This window comes from Falco punctatus (assembly GCF_963210335.1).
Source record: "Falco punctatus genome assembly, chromosome: 4".
NCBI classification, from domain to species: domain Eukaryota; kingdom Metazoa; phylum Chordata; class Aves; order Falconiformes; family Falconidae; genus Falco; species Falco punctatus.
This window is the reverse complement of record NC_137583.1, coordinates 80,369,915-80,388,301: the sequence shown is the minus strand read 5'-3', so window position 1 is coordinate 80,388,301 and position 18,387 is coordinate 80,369,915. Positions and strand designations below refer to the sequence as shown.

Here is an 18,387-nt window from a genome sequence, read left to right as displayed (position 1 = left end):
TCTTTGGTGCCCACAAGTGTGTGGAATAGGAGTATAGAGGGGCTATGCTGTAAGCTGAGGTCTAGGAATTACGGACGCTGAGGAAAGACTGCAATGTGTTGTCTAGACCATGGAAGAGAAGATGGGAGTGAGGATGCTGGCAGTCTGCTAGAATGTACATAAAAGGCTGTTGCAAAGAAGGAGGCAATAATCCGTTTTCCAAGACCATCATGGATAGGATAAAAAGCAGTAGTCTTAGGCTGCTGCAAGCAGATTTGGCTTAAGCCTTGGAAAACTTTCTAATGGTAAGGCTAGTGAAACATTGAAATAAAGTGCTTAGGATGTTTGTCAGGTTTAAGAATGAGTTGCTCAGTGTCTCTCAGGGCTGACATGTATGACTATTTTGGAGGAGGACTGAGAAGAGTTAGATGTTTAATGGAGAATCTTTCCTCCTGGGCTGTGCATGCCAGGGTGACTCCCAAACTACATGCGAACTGAATGAAGCTTGCTCAGTAGCCACTTGGCTAGCTAAAAGTTTTCATAATTACAATAGTAATGAGTCAGGTTTATTATAAAACCTGTGGCCTTCAGAGGATTTAAAATGAAAAGGTTAATCCGAGCCTGTTAGAGAAAATAAGGACATCCCTCTCTTTATTGGCCCTAAGCATTATTTACCCCCTTATCCAGCAGGCAGGTATGCAATCCTTACACCACCCAAGTGCCATGGCTTGCAGTCATACTTACAAAAATACCAGTAAGGTCAGGAGAACACCACTGAACACATGCAGTGCAATACAGGGTTTCCTTTGGCTTTCTGGTAAGATATCCATTTTTTATGTTACTTGAAAGGCTGTTGAGTATGCCTTTCATGTATTTCTTCTATGCCAAAGCAGGTGAGACATACAGAGCTCTTTCCCTAAATTAAGGCTTCCCTATTGTCATTTTGGAAATCCTGGACAGGAATACATTGCCACTGCCCGTATGATTGCAAATTGTGCAGTGAGTCCAGTACCTTCCTTAACATGCATTTCCATGACCCATCTTTATGCCTGTTAATGCTTATGTAGTTCAATGAAAGGCCAAATATGCTGATAATAATGGTCGTCTTGTGCATGGGCTGATCAGCTGCACAGTGATACTATCAGACACTCTACTCATTCATTGTTCGAGGCATCATTTTTTTGGTGACTGGTGGTATTTTCTTGAGGTTAACTGATAAACTATCAAACCATCAGCCCTCTTTTTCTACTCAAGCAGTGTTACTGAAAGGAAGTCAAGGACTTGTTTAAGACAGTGTTTTAGCTTGTCTAGAAGTATTTGTTGTGCTGACTTGATAACCAGAATGGTATGTGAAGTTAGCTAGTATAAGATAATTTTGAGGCAAGGGGCTTTAAGTAATCTGTGCGTAACTAATATACTCAATGAAGGATTTAGGAACTTTGGAAGGATGAGAACTGCTAGTTCCTTTTATTCCCCTGGACCTATCGCACTTAATGCTGTCAGAACAATTCCAATTAGTAGAGAAGTCCAGTATCCTCCAAAACCATTGAGGATTTTCTCTTGTCTTAGGGAAACTGGATTCTCTACTGTCTGAAGAGTTAGTGCTCATTATAGGCAAAGGGGGAAAACAGTTTTATTTTGTGTTAAGACTGAGAAAGAGATTAGCTAATTTACAGTCTCTTCTCACCAGTTGTGAGTTATAAACTTATTTTCTTCCATGGGCAAACTTTTTGCAAAAATGCCTCATGACAGCAAGGGAGATCTGAAAAAGAAATTGGATACCTTTTGCATGGCTGAAGTCATAGAATATGACTTTTGTAATAAAAGCTAAATAAATGTCATTTAAATACCTGTGCTTCACTCTAATATTTCTTTCTTTTTATCTTTGGTTTTTCTTTTGGGTTCCTGAAAATACTTTCTTCAGGCTCAGGTAAGAGTTTCTAAAATAGATAACCCTAATATGTGATTCCTGATTGTGCTCCAATGTTTATGTTGTCTTGGTTTTTTGTAGTGTATGTTTGAGAAAATACATGAAACACTGTATATGTATATGTTACTGTACGAGATAGTATTTCAAACTTGCATTCAAATCTAAACATAATACTAATGCTGGTACACAAATATATTAGAATGATTTAAAGCATCTGCAATGAAAAATAAAGTGAACCGGTATATATAGGTGTAATTTACCTTGAGCTCGCCTCTTTTTAGAATCCCCACAGCTAATAACAGTGGGATGAAATAGTTGAGGAGACATGAAAGACAGAACTAAAGTTTTAGCAAAGTTTTAGCAGTGTTTTTCTAAAAGTTGTACTCGTGAGCTAGCCTAGTTACAGATTTTAATGTTAGTTACGTTGATGTTATTGGTGAAAATGGCATATTGTGGGCTTAGTGGCAGAGAAAACCAGGGAATCTGTCATCAGATGTCTTAGCTTCTGACTTTTTGTTACTTCTGTGGTTTCCTATCAGTTACTATAGCCTCTAAACCAGCAAGTTTACATTTGTTATTCTTACCAAAAAGAGCATGAACCTTTTTTTGCATGATCACTTTGCATGTTTACCTTACTTGCGTGCAACAACGCTGACACTCAATGCTGATTCCAGGTATATGAGGTAGTCCCCTGCCACAGTGACTGCAGCCAGTACATATGGGTCACTGAGCCCTGGAGTGTCTGCAAAGTGACCAATGTGGACTTAAAAGAGAACTGTGGAGAAGGTGTTCAAACAAGGAAAGTCAGGTAAAACAGTATTGCTTCTCATTTACTTTAGAGAATGTTCACTTTCAGTCATAGCTGTATTTAATTTGATGTAATTCTGTGTAATATATAGTGTTAAATCCAGCTGTAGTATACTGGACCAGAACACTGGCTGATCTAAATCCAAATAGCTTCAGTGAGTGCAGTATGGCTCTGTCTACTAGTTACGGAAGTAGACCTTGGTGTTTATAAACTGATGTATATTATATTACTACAAACACTGTAACATATGATGTTAGTGCTTTTCAGAAAGGTGAAGTGGTCCTCCTTCTGTATGAAACTTTTGTTTAAAAGCTCTTGTAAGTACATATGCACTTGGGGATAATAGCTACAGTTATTACAGGAAAAAGTGGCAAAAGTGAACGAAGTGAAACAGAAAAATCCAGAAATATTCTGTTGTTTATTGAACCTGATCTAAGCATCTTGTATGTTTGCTCATCATCCTAGAGCTCTAATCAAAGGTTAATTGAAATTATTCTCACATGGTGTGGTACAACAACAAGCAAAGCAGTATATGGAGTGTGTGTTTGTTGGGGTTTGTTTGTTGTGTTTTTTTTCTTTTAATGGCTAACCACAAAGTAACACACAATTTGAGATTATAAGTCAGAATAAAACCTAATGTGAATTCAATTTGAAGGTCCAAAATGAGAGCTGTATACAGGGAACTACCAAATGTTCTCTTTTGCCTGACACGAGTGCTTAGAAACTGGCACGAGTACATGATTTTGTTCACAATAGCACTGTTTTCTCAGTTTTACTTCAACAAGGTTGGAGTCTTAATGTTTGCTTACCCGAAGTTAAAAAGCCTATGCATAACTGTTCTCACACAGTAGCATCTAAACAAATTCCTATAAGAATACTCTTAAAAAACCTCCAATATGAAAAATCTAAATTAATCAGTGTTTATGTTGAAAAATAGACTTTAACACTACTGTCAAAGATAAAAAAAAAGTTTTTTCAGCCCTTTGGGACTAAAACCATCTAACTTTTCATTTATTATCACATAATGCCATTAAAGTACTAACTCCACAAAGTTATATATATATACTCATGCTGTACTTCTTGTATTTACCTTAGAACAGAGACTGTTTCAAAAATTAGTTTAGTCTAATAATGTAAGATAATTTGTAAATAAAATTAATCTGGTCAAGTAGAAGAAATTCCAAATACTTCTCTGTGTGTGAAAGGCTTCTTATTCATATAAGCTTTTCTCTTGCAATTCTGGAAAACAGATGCAAGCCTCTTAATTTGAGTGAACCTAGTCATGTACTAGTTGATATTCTGCATTGGAAATACTGTGGAATGAAGACTGTCATCTTCAACTCTACAAAACTAAAAGTGTTCATTTCTTAACTGGAACTTCATCCGCTAATTTAATATAACGGTAATTAAAAACCATCCATGTAAATTAGGGATTAATACTAAGAACATAAAATTTAAAAACGTTTAATAGGTCTAGGTTTAAAATTATGACTTGAAGCATGCACAAAATATCTCTAAACTTTAGATGATTTGCATTATTCTGGCTTAGAGGTAAGCTGAAGTCAAGTAAATCACCCGTCCAGAAACTCTCAGCAGATCACTGACAGGGACTGTCTAAAATCTGCACATTTCTTTATATAGCTGTCATCTGTAAAAATGAGGATTATTTTTAGCTCTTTAAGCTCTTCTTGGATATTCATAGATCAATACTTAGTTGTGTTATTTCTATTACTTTGTGATCATTATGTGCTGACAAAATGTTAAAATGCTTCAGAATACTGTGGAATATAGTTACTGTACAAAATCCACGGCAAATGCAGTTTATGTGCAGTTCTTTTTTCCAGGTGCATGCTAAACACTGTGGATGGTCCTTCTGATACTGTAGAGGACTATCTGTGTGATCCTGAAGAGATGCCACTTGGTGCTAGAAAATGCACATTACCATGTCCTGAGGACTGTGTTATGTCTGAATGGGGATCATGGTCTCACTGTTCTTTGGTAAGAAGTATACTGAAGTGTAACATTTACAGTTTTAGGAGACAATTTAAAAATGTATGCATGACATATTGTGCAAAGATGCTGAATTAAGCAGTGATGACATGTAAACATTGAAGTTTACTGTCATCTTTAGGGTTGTTGGTAGTTGGTTGCACATAAAGTGTGCCAGTATTTTCTATTAAGTGAAATTGTTGCAAAACACAAACTATAATGTCCCCTGTCGTCATTTTTCGGTGTGGGGTGGGTTCTGTGTGGTGAAATAGCTTCATCAGTGGCTTGTGAGTCTACCTGTGAGCCTCTGCACAGCAGTGCAATCACTGTACTAAAAATTGCACTATCCTGTAATAAGCAAAGGCTGTAGATCCAGACTGACCATAGAAAGACAGTTCTGGGTCTCCCCTTCCCTTCCTGCCAGCAGTTGCAAAAAGAAATGTCAAAAAACCTAAACCAAATGTAAAAAGGTGTTTCAAGACCTCTGAGTGTTCAGGCTCTGGTCCACTCCACTACAGCATTTGGAAAGTGAGCATCTCAATATCCAGTGTATGAGTGAAATAGGTCCAAAGAACTAGTACTGAAATATGAACTAGTTAGGAAAATACCAAGGTATTACAAAGTTAAGGATATTTCACCTTGGGTGGTACCAAGTTGAAAGAGCAGACTAAATTCTCTCTGACATAACAAGGGAATTGTTTCTTTTACGTAACAGCATGAGCCCATTATTTTACATCTGTGTTTTGTGAAGGGATTATTTGAAAGATTGGTATAATGTTGCATGAGTAGGTATCGGGGTGCCAAAATGTCCAAGCTGTTTCCAATTTCCCTTTCAAGCCATGCAACAGCAGTAGTGTCCGCGAAAGATCAGCTGAATCCCTGAGACAACCAGATGATGGAAAGTCTTGTCCTGCTGCCACCGAGACAGAAGCCTGCACTTTGAACAAAAACTGCTACCACTATGACTACAATGTGACAGGTATTTGTGGTACTTTTTGCTCTAGTGACAGCCTGGGACTGTGGCTTCCTTCCATTCACCTTACAGGACAGATTTTTCAGCTTTCTGGTCTCATCTGGAGGGAGCTGTGGAGCTTGCACTAAGAACTGCTTCAGGTTATTAGATCCAGACAAAAATATTACTGGAGGCTTTGCACCTTGGGTGGAGTGTGCATGCTGTAACTCCAGGAAATGTATTTCTCATATCATTTTGTGATTTGCTCAAAATCCATGCAGATGAAACCAAATATGAACTTTTCAGGAAGGCATTGTGGCACTATTTGCCATAGAAGTTGGTGTTTCCAATAATGAGTAGCAACTGCGCTCTGTGAGCCTTTGCATGTGTAAAAGTTGCTTGTGAGGATTATTTTAGGCCATCAGAATTACAAGTAGGTGGGAGACTGGATCATTATAAGTTTTATCTAAAACATCTGCTGTGCTGATGAATTCCTTATTTCCAGACTGGAGCACATGTCAGCTCAGTGAGAAGGCTGTCTGCGGTAATGGTATCAAAACACGGATGCTCGATTGTGTTCGCAGTGATGGCAAATCGGTTGACCTGAAGTACTGTGAAGAGGTGAGTGGGTACCTGTGAGTAAGCTCCCTTCTAATGGTGCTAATTAATGGTGAGCTGACAGAGCTATACGGCATGTAACCCATCTTTGCCAGATGTTTGCAACACCATTCATGGATTGTTAAGTACCTCTGAAATGAACTGTGTCAGCAACAGTGATTTTTATACAATTTCCTTTGGTTACTTTTAAGTGCCTCCATGAATGTATGCTAATTATTCTGTCCTGAAGGAAATGACTTAGAAAAAATAATTAATAAAGTAGAATAAAGGTAATAAATCTTAGTCAGAACGCTCATCATCATTATAATTTGATACAATTTCTGCATGGAGCCTTGGATAGCTGCCAGTATCAATCATTTACTCAATGTGTTGAAAAATATTTCTCATGTGCCATTCTGCAGCTGGGCCAAATGCTAACAACTTGTATCCAGCTGTGCAGTGCAAAAGATACCCAAGCTAGCGTGAAAAAATGTGCAGCATGAATGCAATATTAAATAGGAGCATATACAGAGAACTAACTACCAGACAGGAGCCCTTAAATTTTGAAAGAGCTATTTTGCAAATGTTCAAACTAACTTCAGATTTGACAGCACTGTTTTTCTGGCATTTTCTGTGTTGGTCTTAACGTTTTCAATTGCATGGACTTAGTAATATGAAGGAAAATGGGAAACAACAAAAGTGCTATATTAAGGGCAATCTAGATGTGTTTCTGATGGAAAGTAACAGCTCATTTCAGCTGCCATTGCCCCACCATCTTGACATCAGGAACAAAATCTCTTGCAACGGGGGACTAAGCTGGAGTGGCCTCCACAGCAGCCTTGATACCAACACCTTTTCTGTTGGACCTTCTTAGCTAGTAGCTGCTCTTCAGGATGTGCCCATCAGAAGTAGAGGAAGTCAGGAAATTCATCATGTACTTTAGACTATAGTTTTGTAATGGTGTACCTGACCTACTTAGGCTTCTCCCCCTCCAACATCCTAGATTTCTGAATCTGCAGGTTCTTAGAAAAGGAGGTTTCAGCTGAGGTAGACACCCTACTTTTGTCCCATGTTCCTCCTTCAGACATAGCTTTCGGGTTTATAATCAAATCTAATAATTTGATCTTTTATGTCTCAGGAAAATACTCAGGATCTAGCTACCTACCAGCAAGTTTCTATGAAGTTAATAAGGAGATGCACTAATGCATTCTGTGAATGTTTTATTGCATTAAAAGAAAGAAAAGTTGGCACTGGGGTTATTTTTAAGGGACTGAAATATTGATTAATTCATACCAAAACATGATATAAAATATCCATACACATGAATATTTGAATTTAAAAATATGCTTTATTAGATTTTGAGGGGAAATATATTTCTTTAACCATTAAGCCAATAAATTCCTTTTGTTAATCAAAGATTTTGAGCAACATCTAGAACAAATTATTACATTTTACACTGGAATCTCATTGCAGAAAACCTCTGGAGCTTTCCTGCATTTAAAGAAACAAAAGTTTATTACTCAGAGAAATAATTAGGTCAACAAGAGAATATCTCAAAAGCTGCTTGCCATAAATGACTGGCCAACAGACATCACTGCAGTAGGGTCTTGGCTTTATCAGCAACCACTGTGATACATTTTTATTTGCCCTTTTGATTTGCTAGAAGTATAGAGATACATCTTCCTGTAGAAAGCTCTGATCCACTCCCCAATCATACTGTTAAGACTATTTGTTGAATTATGGATGTGTAAGCAGTGGCACAACAAGGTCAAAGGCTGATCCAATAACTGTGAGGAATAAAACCTGTTAACCTGATTAACAAGAAAGCCAAGCTGTTCTATCTTACCAGACCCTTCACTCTAAAGATGTGAAAGCCAACTCTGTGACCTTCCAGGTCATGGGAGGAGAGTATTCAAGAAATTATTAAAATGCAAATACGTACTATGCACTTCTTACTAATCTAATCACAGATGATACTTCGGGGTGGGGTTTTTTTGCTGTGTTTTTGCATTCTAAGGGCAACGCAAGAAAATTAAGTGATGTTCAAAATAAGATGCATGTGGCTAGAAAAGTTGATGATAAGAACAAGATGAAATAATGACTTAGCTAATGGAATTTCCCCTGGGCTATCCTATAACTTCATACTAGATGTGTGAATAAAACAAAAATTTTGTTTAATTTATGTGTCAATACATTTACAGAACTAATGTTTTTTATTATTATATGCAAAGAAGAGAGATCAGAATAGCTAAACCTATCCCGATCCCTAAGAAATGAAGATGCCTGATTGCAATGTCTGAGTTCCTATATAATATGTGGTTCAAGAACCTAATAAAAGCTATATATAAAAAAAAAAACCCTTCATACTGCCTTTTGACAATGACCATCTCGAGGTATGAGCATCAGCGTAGTCAAATACAAACAGCTCTTCCGAGTCCCTGTGTTCTGGTTTCTAACGTGTCCATATGATCTTGTGTTTGTTTCAGTCAATCAGCTAAAGAAGCTAGCCTGTCATCCTGATTACTGCCAGCATAAATCAATTTCTAGAGCTTATTTCCAAGTCCTCGTTAAGTTAACATAGTTCTCTTCAAACTCTCAAGGCACAGTAATACTGGATTACTTGGTCTCTAACTACAAAATTAGCACATCACAAGAACTCAGCTTGTCTTTCCTTGAGTATTTGAAAATCAAATCACCTAAAGCAAACTGGTCCTGGTCATATTCATATTTATGGGTTTATTTTTATGCATTTACCATCAATTAAAGATCAGAAATCCTAGGAACCAGCAGCTTTGTCTGCATTAGAAAGCCAGATTTTCTGTTTTATTGGCAAATAGTCTGCTTGTCAGGTTACATGATTAACCTCCAGCAGAGGTTAATCTGTGGTGCCAAAAGTTCCTATAAAGAAATACAGATACTTTCTTGGATCACAGGGTTTATAGAGCACGCCGGTCTGGCAGCCTGCTGCCCCTGGCGTGTGAGAGGCTCAGCGGTAGCTTTCAGTGTAACTCCTCCAGTACTTGTCATTCTCAAATCAGAAACCACAACTCATCCAGAACAGAGGTTCTTTCAGGTAAGGGAGCTACTGAACACTTTTCCAAACATTTTCTAAGCTAAGGTGAATTGTAGTTCAGCAGCTGAAGGAAGGAGAGGGAGAAGAAAGGAATATGTGATTAATATCAAATTGCAACCTGTTAGTTGTTCCCCAGATCTATTTCAGCAGCACTTAAGTATCTAAGGCATGCAAATGGTAGATCACCCTGGGTAAGCTGGCCTTTCAGCTTTCTCCTCTTCACCTTTAATATGTCTCTTGGGCTTTGCCTTCTCTAGCTGCCAAAGTCCAGCTGAGAAGGCCAATCTTGAAAGAGAGCAGTCATGTTTCTATAATTGGCAGGAATCAATTCAGCAGGCTTTAAAGCCTTTGCTCAGAAGATTTGACCTAAATATAGACTTCAAAGATGGTTCTCTAGTTTCCTGATTATCCAAATTCCAGATTATCCAAAGGTTTTGGGTGTTGCCTGTGTGTGATATCTGGATAATCAAGGTTGTACTGTACCACAGAGAAAAGCCAAGAACTCATTCTTTGATGTATAAAACAGAACAGAGGTCTAAAACCTCATTCATCTCAATAAATGGTACTGCAAATGCAAATTTAAGACTTGGTAAGTCTATCATGGTGAAACATTTCCAGTACTTGTGGTAGTTTATTTATGGAGGACATGTTAATGCTGTGCCTAATTATTGCTCCATGCTTACATTTAGTTGGAAATAGTGTTTTTATTTCCTTTTTAAAGTCTTAACTGCTGGTTTTATGCCATTAACCTTTCCAGTCATTAAAATTAATAGGTTTTGAAATGTCTAGTTTGCTTTTTTTTTTTTTTTTTTTTTTTTTTTTTTTTTTTTTTTTTTAAATATGTGGGGATTTTATCTACTTAAAGATATCCACAGCCTCCTGGGATTCTAAAAGGCCTTAACAATGATCAAGGTCCACTGGGGAGGGCCAATGAGGACAGTCTTTTATGCTGGGAAGCTGCAGATCTGTTCATATGGATCTGTTCATATTGGCAGGATTGATTTTCTTTCATGTTTTATATCATACACACCATAATTGATCTATCCTTTGAACTCTTTCTGAAGCTGTGCAGGCTGCAAGGATTATTACTGTTATGATAATTTTTTTGTCATCAGTTGTGTTCGATCTTGCATCATATATTCTCATGTGTGCTAGTGAGAATATCTATTTTCTTCCTTGGGTGGGGAAAATCTGGAGCATGGGAGTTTATAAGAACATAAAAATGGCTTTACAGGATCACACCAAAGGTTGATGTAACCACTGTGATGTCTTAAAGCATGGCCATAAAACTCTTCCTTGCCTGCAGGGGCTCTATCATTTGTTTGTGTTAAGCTGAGTTCTGCCCAGAGAATAGCTCAGTACAGACTCTATTTTGGGGAAAACGTGAGTCTGGCTATTTTCTGTGCCCCCTTCTCTCACATTCCTCCAACATTTGCAGCTTTTACTTTAGGGATCTTAGAGGATTCTTTTTGCAAAGCTTTTCAGAAAAACATGCAAAGTTTTTATTTTATTTTTTTATTTTTTTTAGAACAAATAATTGTCCATATTTTTGCATACAGTAGCATAGATAGCATAATATATATAATAAACTTATACACCACATTATGAAAAAAAAACAAGCCAGGCATAAGTAGATGCCTAAGGAAGAGTAAGGAGGACAGACATATACAAGTTTCCATCTACTCCTCTTGCAGCCTCCAGCTGTTTTCAGCTTTTACACTGCATTTCCCTGATATGGTTTCTGTGTATTTAAACCTTCAGATTTCTCTTCCATTAACTTGTTCAGTCTTTCTTAAGCTCCTGTAAATTTGGAGCACCTGCAACAACTTCTGACAAATAAACTGACTCTTCAATGCATGGTTATCCTCCTCCTTTTGTTAGTTTTGAACCTGGCTCCTAACATCACTTGAATTCAACTATTAATAATTGCTGATAGTTCAGTATTTTTATATTCCCATTTCAAAATGCTTCATATAATATCAACTCTTATCAAATCTTCAAATACTTCTATATTAATGTACTTCATAAATTACTTTGTCTTCTACCTACTGTGTAGAAGTGATACTGTAGAGCTCAAGCCCTCCATTTACAGGTTCTAATTTAGAAAATAATTGATGAAAATAAGATTTAAGCATGTATTTTAAAATCAGCATATGCATTAGGATTGTCTTGGAGTGAGATTTTTAAATGTCCTAATTGCTTTACTTTTTATTTAGTAATGATTTTATGCTTGCTTGAGGCTTTAGTTGTCTGATTCACTGTGTCCAAATGCACACCCTGCACCAATGACACAGACTGGATGTTTTGTGCTGACCATTAATTATTTTCTTTTAGCTTGGTTTGGAGAAAACATGGCAAATGAATATGACCTGTGTGGTGGAATGTCCTGTGAACTGTCAGCTTTCTGACTGGTCCTCTTGGTCGGAGTGCTCTCAGACATGTGGCCTTACAGGTCAGTATGTACCTTTGGCATATTTTAGACTGAGATTTTTTCTTTTTTTTTTTTTTTTTTCTTTAGTAAAAGCAGTAAGATTTCTTGTCGCAGAACTAGAAAATGTCATTAGCTAGAGAGAGTGATGGGGATCTAAATCAGCTTTATTCATGGAAGTACACTTCAGTAAGACTGTGCTCTCTGAAGATAATGAGAATTTGTCCCTGAGTAGTTTCTGATTCTGGGAACTAAATGAGATATGTTAAATGATATATTGAGACAAAAATAAACACTGATGTGAATATTTATTTTTCAGCTGGTGGGAGGAGGAAGAGAAGGGAGAGAATTTCTCTTAAGTTTAATTAGTGGTGAGTTTAGAACAAATAAACTTATAGAACAGCATATTGATTAAAACCAACAAATGTACTAATTGCAGAATTCCATATTTTTAAACAGAACCAGGGCAGGGGGACAAGTTACTTTCACTGCAATCATACTAATTTGTTTTTCTAAAATATTGCTAACCATTATCTAATTTTTTAAAAAAATCAAGTTTATGTCAGAGAATGTATATCCAAGGCACACTCTAGTTCAGGAGGAACTTTTCTTATTTATTTGCACCGATACATCTCAGAATAAGGACCTGAAAGCACCATTGTGCCAGGCAACTAAGGTGTACAGACTACTAAAAGAGAAGGGTAGAAGACCATCTATGAAGCCTCTTCATTCTGTAATCACGTTTGAAATATGTTACCACAGATACTGGATGGTTAGCAGTGTGTGGAATCCAGTTTTAATTGCTGGGCTCAGAGTAAAAGGACATTGCACCTCTTTGTGTTCATTGGAGGGAGTGCAGCACAGGGAATAGCTCTGGGCAAAAACATCTGAAAGCTCTGGCCACCTCAGCATCCCAGCAGAAAGATCTATATATTTTTTAACGGTATCAGTTAATAATTTGATACTGCAGTATCTAATAATGTAATAATATTTCAGCTATTTGAGCTTCTCTCAAAGCATGGCATCTACATTTAAATAATCTACATTTCTATATTCACAATAATCCTTACAGAGTGAGCATTGAACTAACAGGTCTATTGAGGGCTTAAATATGTTGCCACATTTTACTTAACAAGCTTCTGTTTATATGCAAGACCTGAACAATTGACCTGGTATTTTTCTGAATGAGGATTATTGTTGCTATGCTTTTTCAAAATGTGAAGGTGGGTCCTATCTGAAATCCTTGTATTTTCCAAGTATAGAATGTATTTGTAGTAGTGAGAAAATTTATTTTAAATAGTAATGAAAAACAGCTTTCAAATTTTTGGTCTTTTTAACAGATGATGGTAATCTCATGTGTAAGCCTTGAAGCTGTAATTTTCCTATTAGGCAGCTGGAAGTAACTGCTGTTTTTTCAATAAACCTAGTGACCACAAAGCTGAACGTCTTTTGAGTACCCATGCAAATACCTTTAAAGCTGAGGGAAGATTCTGTATGTAAGAGTTCTGCTAGTTGTTGTTCATTGGGTTATTTTCTCCAGTACTTTTCAAGATCTTTTTTGTCCTGTGACATCTCAGTTGGAGCAGCTGTGAATCCAAGAATGATGAGGCTCCACTTGGCAAACATCTTTGTAGCTAGCTGCAGGGAATACAGCTGTCTGCGGGATTGATACAGTCCTGCTGCTGGATCGTGACTTGTGTAGCTTGCTCTCAGCAAAAGATTCATGTCATGAGCATTAGGGTGTTCAATTCCAAATGCATCAGGTTGAAATGTGGAATTAAAGATTGTTTTGTCCAGCTAACACTGGGTGCTATGTACATAAATCTATGTGATGTCTTAGTTTATTATAATCCATTTATATACATTTAATTATATACATCTTATTTCAGACTTGGTTCATATATTTATCTATATATAGATTAAAATACCACAGTTGTGTTGGTCCAGTGGAGAACTTTGTGGGTGTCAACTCTAAAGCAGCCACTTTACCACTACTTCTGGCACACAAAAAATGTTTTGGTTGTATCACATGACATCTCTGTAATGAAGCATAATAGTCTAATGTCCACTGCAAGATGAAAGAAGCAAGAGTTGCCAAGATGATAAAAATTACTTCCTTTTTCTGTTTATATAAGTATTTGAAATAGAACCTGTATCTCAGTGATACTGGGTAGTGTGCTGCTCATGGTTGAATTGAAGATTAATGTTTGATAAACCTATTGTATTTTAATTTTCTTTGGGCCTGAGTGAAGAATCCTTCATGTCCTGCAAAATCTGCATGTCGTGTTATCCAGACAGACAGCAATGGAAAGTTGCTGGCTGGAATCAGACAGCCATGGGACACCTGATTCTGTATTAATTCAGGGAAGAACAAAACATGTTGGTCTCTTCTAGCAGCAAACTGCAGATGAGGGGCTGGACTTCACTAAAGTGCCATAAATCTGTTGTCACATTCAGAAAGAGTATCTTTCCCCAGGCTTCTGAACTAGAGAATTACTACTTTTGTTTGGTGTTACAGGAGCAATCTGAAATCCTAATCAGACATCCTCCTGCACTTCTTGCAATACAAACAAATGATACAATATAAAGTGTCTGACCTGGAAAATATAAATCCATATAACAGACAAGAACCAACAGATCAGCTTTAAAATCCCATTTGTCAAATGTGGAAAAAATTACCGTATTCAAACACAATGCTTTTTACAAAAAAAGAACCATCTTGAGGAATAAATCAGTGTAACCACTTTGTTGTTAGTTATATTGCTGTTTCTTATTTACAGGAAAAATGATCAGAAGAAGAACCATTAATCAGCCATTTCAGGGTGATGGGAGGCCTTGTCCTTCTCAGATGGAGCAATTCAAACCCTGTCCAGTAAAACCTTGTTATCGATGGCAATATGGTCAATGGTCTGCATGCAAAGTAGAGGTAAAAGCCAGATGGGACTTTGATGTTACGTAGTTTGTGTATCTGGACATATTTGTGATATGCTCAGATACCTGCTTCATAACACTGCAAACAATTTGCTCCCACCTCTCTTATACAAAAAGTTATTCTTAGAGTTCGTATCTGTCAATGGATACAACAATATCCAAAGATGTTCAAAGTATAAATGTAAAATTTGGTACCTGAGCAGTATCTTCGCTAATAATTGAAATCCCTCTATTGTAAACAGCATCTGTGGAAATATATTGGCATCCTAGAAGAGATCTTCACCTGAGATACTGCCATGGGTGCGTTTCAAAGGCAAAATGAGCTCCATAGTTTAAGAAACAGTGGTAGCGGCCAGCAGTATTTTAGTTTTTTTATTTTTTTCACAGTTTGTTTCAGAAGTAAAGAATAATGTCTCCTCCCCGCCACCACTCCCACCCCCCACCTCCTTACCAGAATGAATAAATGCTTAAGCAAAAAATAATAGGAGACAGAGTGACACGTAGCTCAGATCTAGTCTTTTGACCCTTTCCTCTGTCCAGCATCCATGTATGTCCTCCTTCCTCAGGATGCTCAATGTGGAGAAGGAACACGAATGAGGAACATTTCCTGTGTGGTTTTTGATGGATCCATTGAAGATGTTGGAAAAGTAGTAGATGAGGAATTCTGTGGAGAAATAGAGCCTATTATAGATGGTGATAAGAAGATGATACTTGAGGAAACCTGCACTGTCCCTTGTCCAGGTAACAAAGCTATTCAAATAAAAGTTGCATTTCAAGATTGGTTTGGTATCATTATAGTTATCAGTGCCTAGCAATTAGCCACAGGCAATTAAATCTTTTTCACATGCCTTACTGATTGGATTAATCCAGCAAATTATCAACAGAGTTGCTTTCTGGTAGAGGCTTCCTGACAGTAAATCAATTAGAAAAAAATGCCAGGTTTTAAATTTCATAAAAGACATGTCTCTGTCTCAGTCACAGATTATACCTAATAAGAATAGATTTTTTTAACAACATATTTTGAAATAAAACCTGCATTTAACTCTATAAGAAAGCTTTCTATAAGAAAGCTGTTGGTTTACAGGTAAATATTTACTTAAAGTGCTTAGATCACCTAACAGCTTTATTAATACTTTTAACAGCGACTAATAACTAGATGCCTTTTACTAAGGATGCCTTGTCGAAGGAAGCTAAGCTAATGAGTCTTTATTTTTTTTTTTGTTTAAAGGAACTATTCCAAATGAAACTAATATTTTGATCTCTGAGAAAATGTAATGATTGCTAGATGCTTAACTTGCTGGCGGTGGCATGCACTGTCATTGCCCTTGTAGACTGAATCCAAAAGATCTGTTATAAATGATCAGGTCCATGACCCCTCACACTGGGAAGGATTAAGAGCCAACAACAGCTGTTTGATTTCCAGTAAAACCCCTCCAGTTCATTTCAAACACTTATTTGTAGAATTTGAAGTATATTGCTTTCATTCAGTAAAGTCATGTATCTTCAGAAGTAGATTAACTCCTTCATTTCTAATGTAGCTGTCATTCCATACCAGTACCCTGGTTTTGTTCTCTCGCAACTCTCTTCTTTCTCAGAATTTTTTTCCAGTTCATTTCAGATTGAATTGAAGGTAGAGTTGCCTCAATAAATAGAAAATAATCAAAACCAAAGAGGATTCCATCACTGCTTTGTGCACAACATTTTGATTGCATGATTTTCACATATTTTTACTTATTAAATTAAATTGGAAGAACAAAAAGCTTGTAGTTATGTTTTATTGTTAGTGGAATTTATATATAAATAAATAGCTGCTTACTGCTTACTTTTAAAATTTTGCTGAGCAGGAACCTGTTCTTCAACAATCCCACATTTAGCCAGCAAGAATAACTGCCCTGTGGGGATGTGCTAATGATGTTCTCCAACTAATGTTTCCAAAAATCAGTACTTGTTTTCCTATTATGTATACATCAGTTCTTCAATTATTCATTTCTTCGCATGCTTTCCTAACGTTGGCAAATAAAATTCCTTCATTAATCAGGCATCTGGTCAACACAGTACTGATTATATCTGTCATCAGTATAATGCAAGGTAGCATTAATTTTTAATAGCTCTTTCACTGAAATAATGAGAACTAAGAAGTTTATTTATGAGTCTGTACACAGCCTAGTCCCATTGTATACTGCAGTTTTAACAAAATGGTCTCTTTGTGTTGTGCCTCAGATCTTCACTAAATGTTCTTTAGCCAATCGTGCTAATTAGTGTTATTAGTATAATTTTATTTTCCAGTTTAAATCTATAAGATAACATTTTAAAACTCTCAGACATTTTAGTCACCTTCCTGTTTCCTTTTCTTGCAAAGAACATTCTAGAAGTTGCTTCTACTGCCTGTTTAGAGAAATTCTGCATGAGAATAAGCAACAATTAATCTTTCTAAAACTAGACACTTTTTTATCTTTCTAAGATCAAAGAAGAATTGTGAACAAGATATACAAATTTACTGTAAGGCATACAGAGCACAATACCCTAAAATTTAAAATAATCCAGACACTGTGTGGAGTGTTACTCAAATTCAAAATGAGAGTGATCCTATGGGAATGCTACAGAACAAATAGGCTTTTGTGTAATCTTTTTATTACTATTTTCTACTACACAGATATTTAGAGAGTGTCAGAATATTATCTTCTCTTAAGTATAAGTCATGTTTAAAAAGAGGAATGAGAGGCACTATAAAGAAAAAAAAATAAGAAACCAGATTTGGACAATTTTTTCTAAGATATTCAGCATGAAAAACTCTTCACATATGATGATTGTTCTTCCTATAAAATTGTTATTTAACAGGGGACTGTTACTTGAGAGAGTGGTCAGAATGGAGCCTTTGTCAGCTAACCTGTGTTAATGGTGAGGATCTCGGCTTTGGAGGGATACAAGTCCGATCTCGGGCAGTGATCATTCAGGAATTAGAGAATCAACATCTCTGTCCAGAACAGGCTTTGGAAACAAGATCATGCAATGGTAAGCACCACAATATACACAGTGTGCTTCTTGTAAGACAAAAATACAGAACGGTAGTTTCGATTTCTTTCTGTTCATGGTATCAAATTTAGGCAAATATGGATTTGGTAGATGTAGAAATGAACTTAAATTTTTGCTTTCCAGCTATCAACTGTAAACAGAATAAATTTTCAAATGCTAACTAATCAAATGTTGGCACTTTAAACACAGAGGAATTGATGATCCTTTCATATTAATGAAATTTATTTTTATAGTATGGGAAGAAATAGTTCTCTTATCTGCTTGATAACCTTAGTAATAAGAAATCTTTAATCCATAATGAAATCTAGACTTCTGTCTACCCTTTGAATTGTTGTTAATGGCATGACAATGACATTAAAAAGTCTCAGTCCTGCTCACCACTGGACAAAGTAGTGAAGAAAAGTCATTTCCTGTAAAGACATTTTTTTGTCCATTCAGAGGCCAGACAGATCAGGCAAAAAGTAATTTTACATTTATAAGGGAGCTAAGGTGTAGAAGAACTTCATGATTTATCCCAGGCCATATGAGAGGTGTACAGATGAGCTGAAATGTGAAGCCAGAAGCAGCCGGGCCACTTCACCAAGCACTGGAGCACTGACTGAAGCTCAGTGTCACCGGGAAAGGAACCCGACTCCTAAAAGATTTTGTGCAACAGATGGGCCGCGAC

The 18,387-nt window shown here is 36.7% G+C and overlaps 1 protein-coding gene across 1 annotated transcript in view; it reads left to right on the top strand.

Annotated features, from left to right (window-relative positions):
* The window catches only part of THSD7A (thrombospondin type 1 domain containing 7A), a 282,093-nt gene that overhangs the window by 250,902 nt on the left and 12,804 nt on the right, over positions 1-18,387 (top strand). Inside the window, exons 17-24 of the mRNA XM_080383081.1 lie at positions 2,584-2,717; positions 4,562-4,715; positions 5,544-5,685; positions 6,164-6,279; positions 11,663-11,780; positions 14,537-14,682; positions 15,254-15,428; positions 17,526-17,699. Coding sequence (XP_080239207.1) covers positions 2,584-2,717; positions 4,562-4,715; positions 5,544-5,685; positions 6,164-6,279; positions 11,663-11,780; positions 14,537-14,682; positions 15,254-15,428; positions 17,526-17,699 — 1,159 coding nt within the window. The remainder of the gene's footprint in view (positions 1-2,583; positions 2,718-4,561; positions 4,716-5,543; positions 5,686-6,163; positions 6,280-11,662; positions 11,781-14,536; positions 14,683-15,253; positions 15,429-17,525; positions 17,700-18,387) is intronic.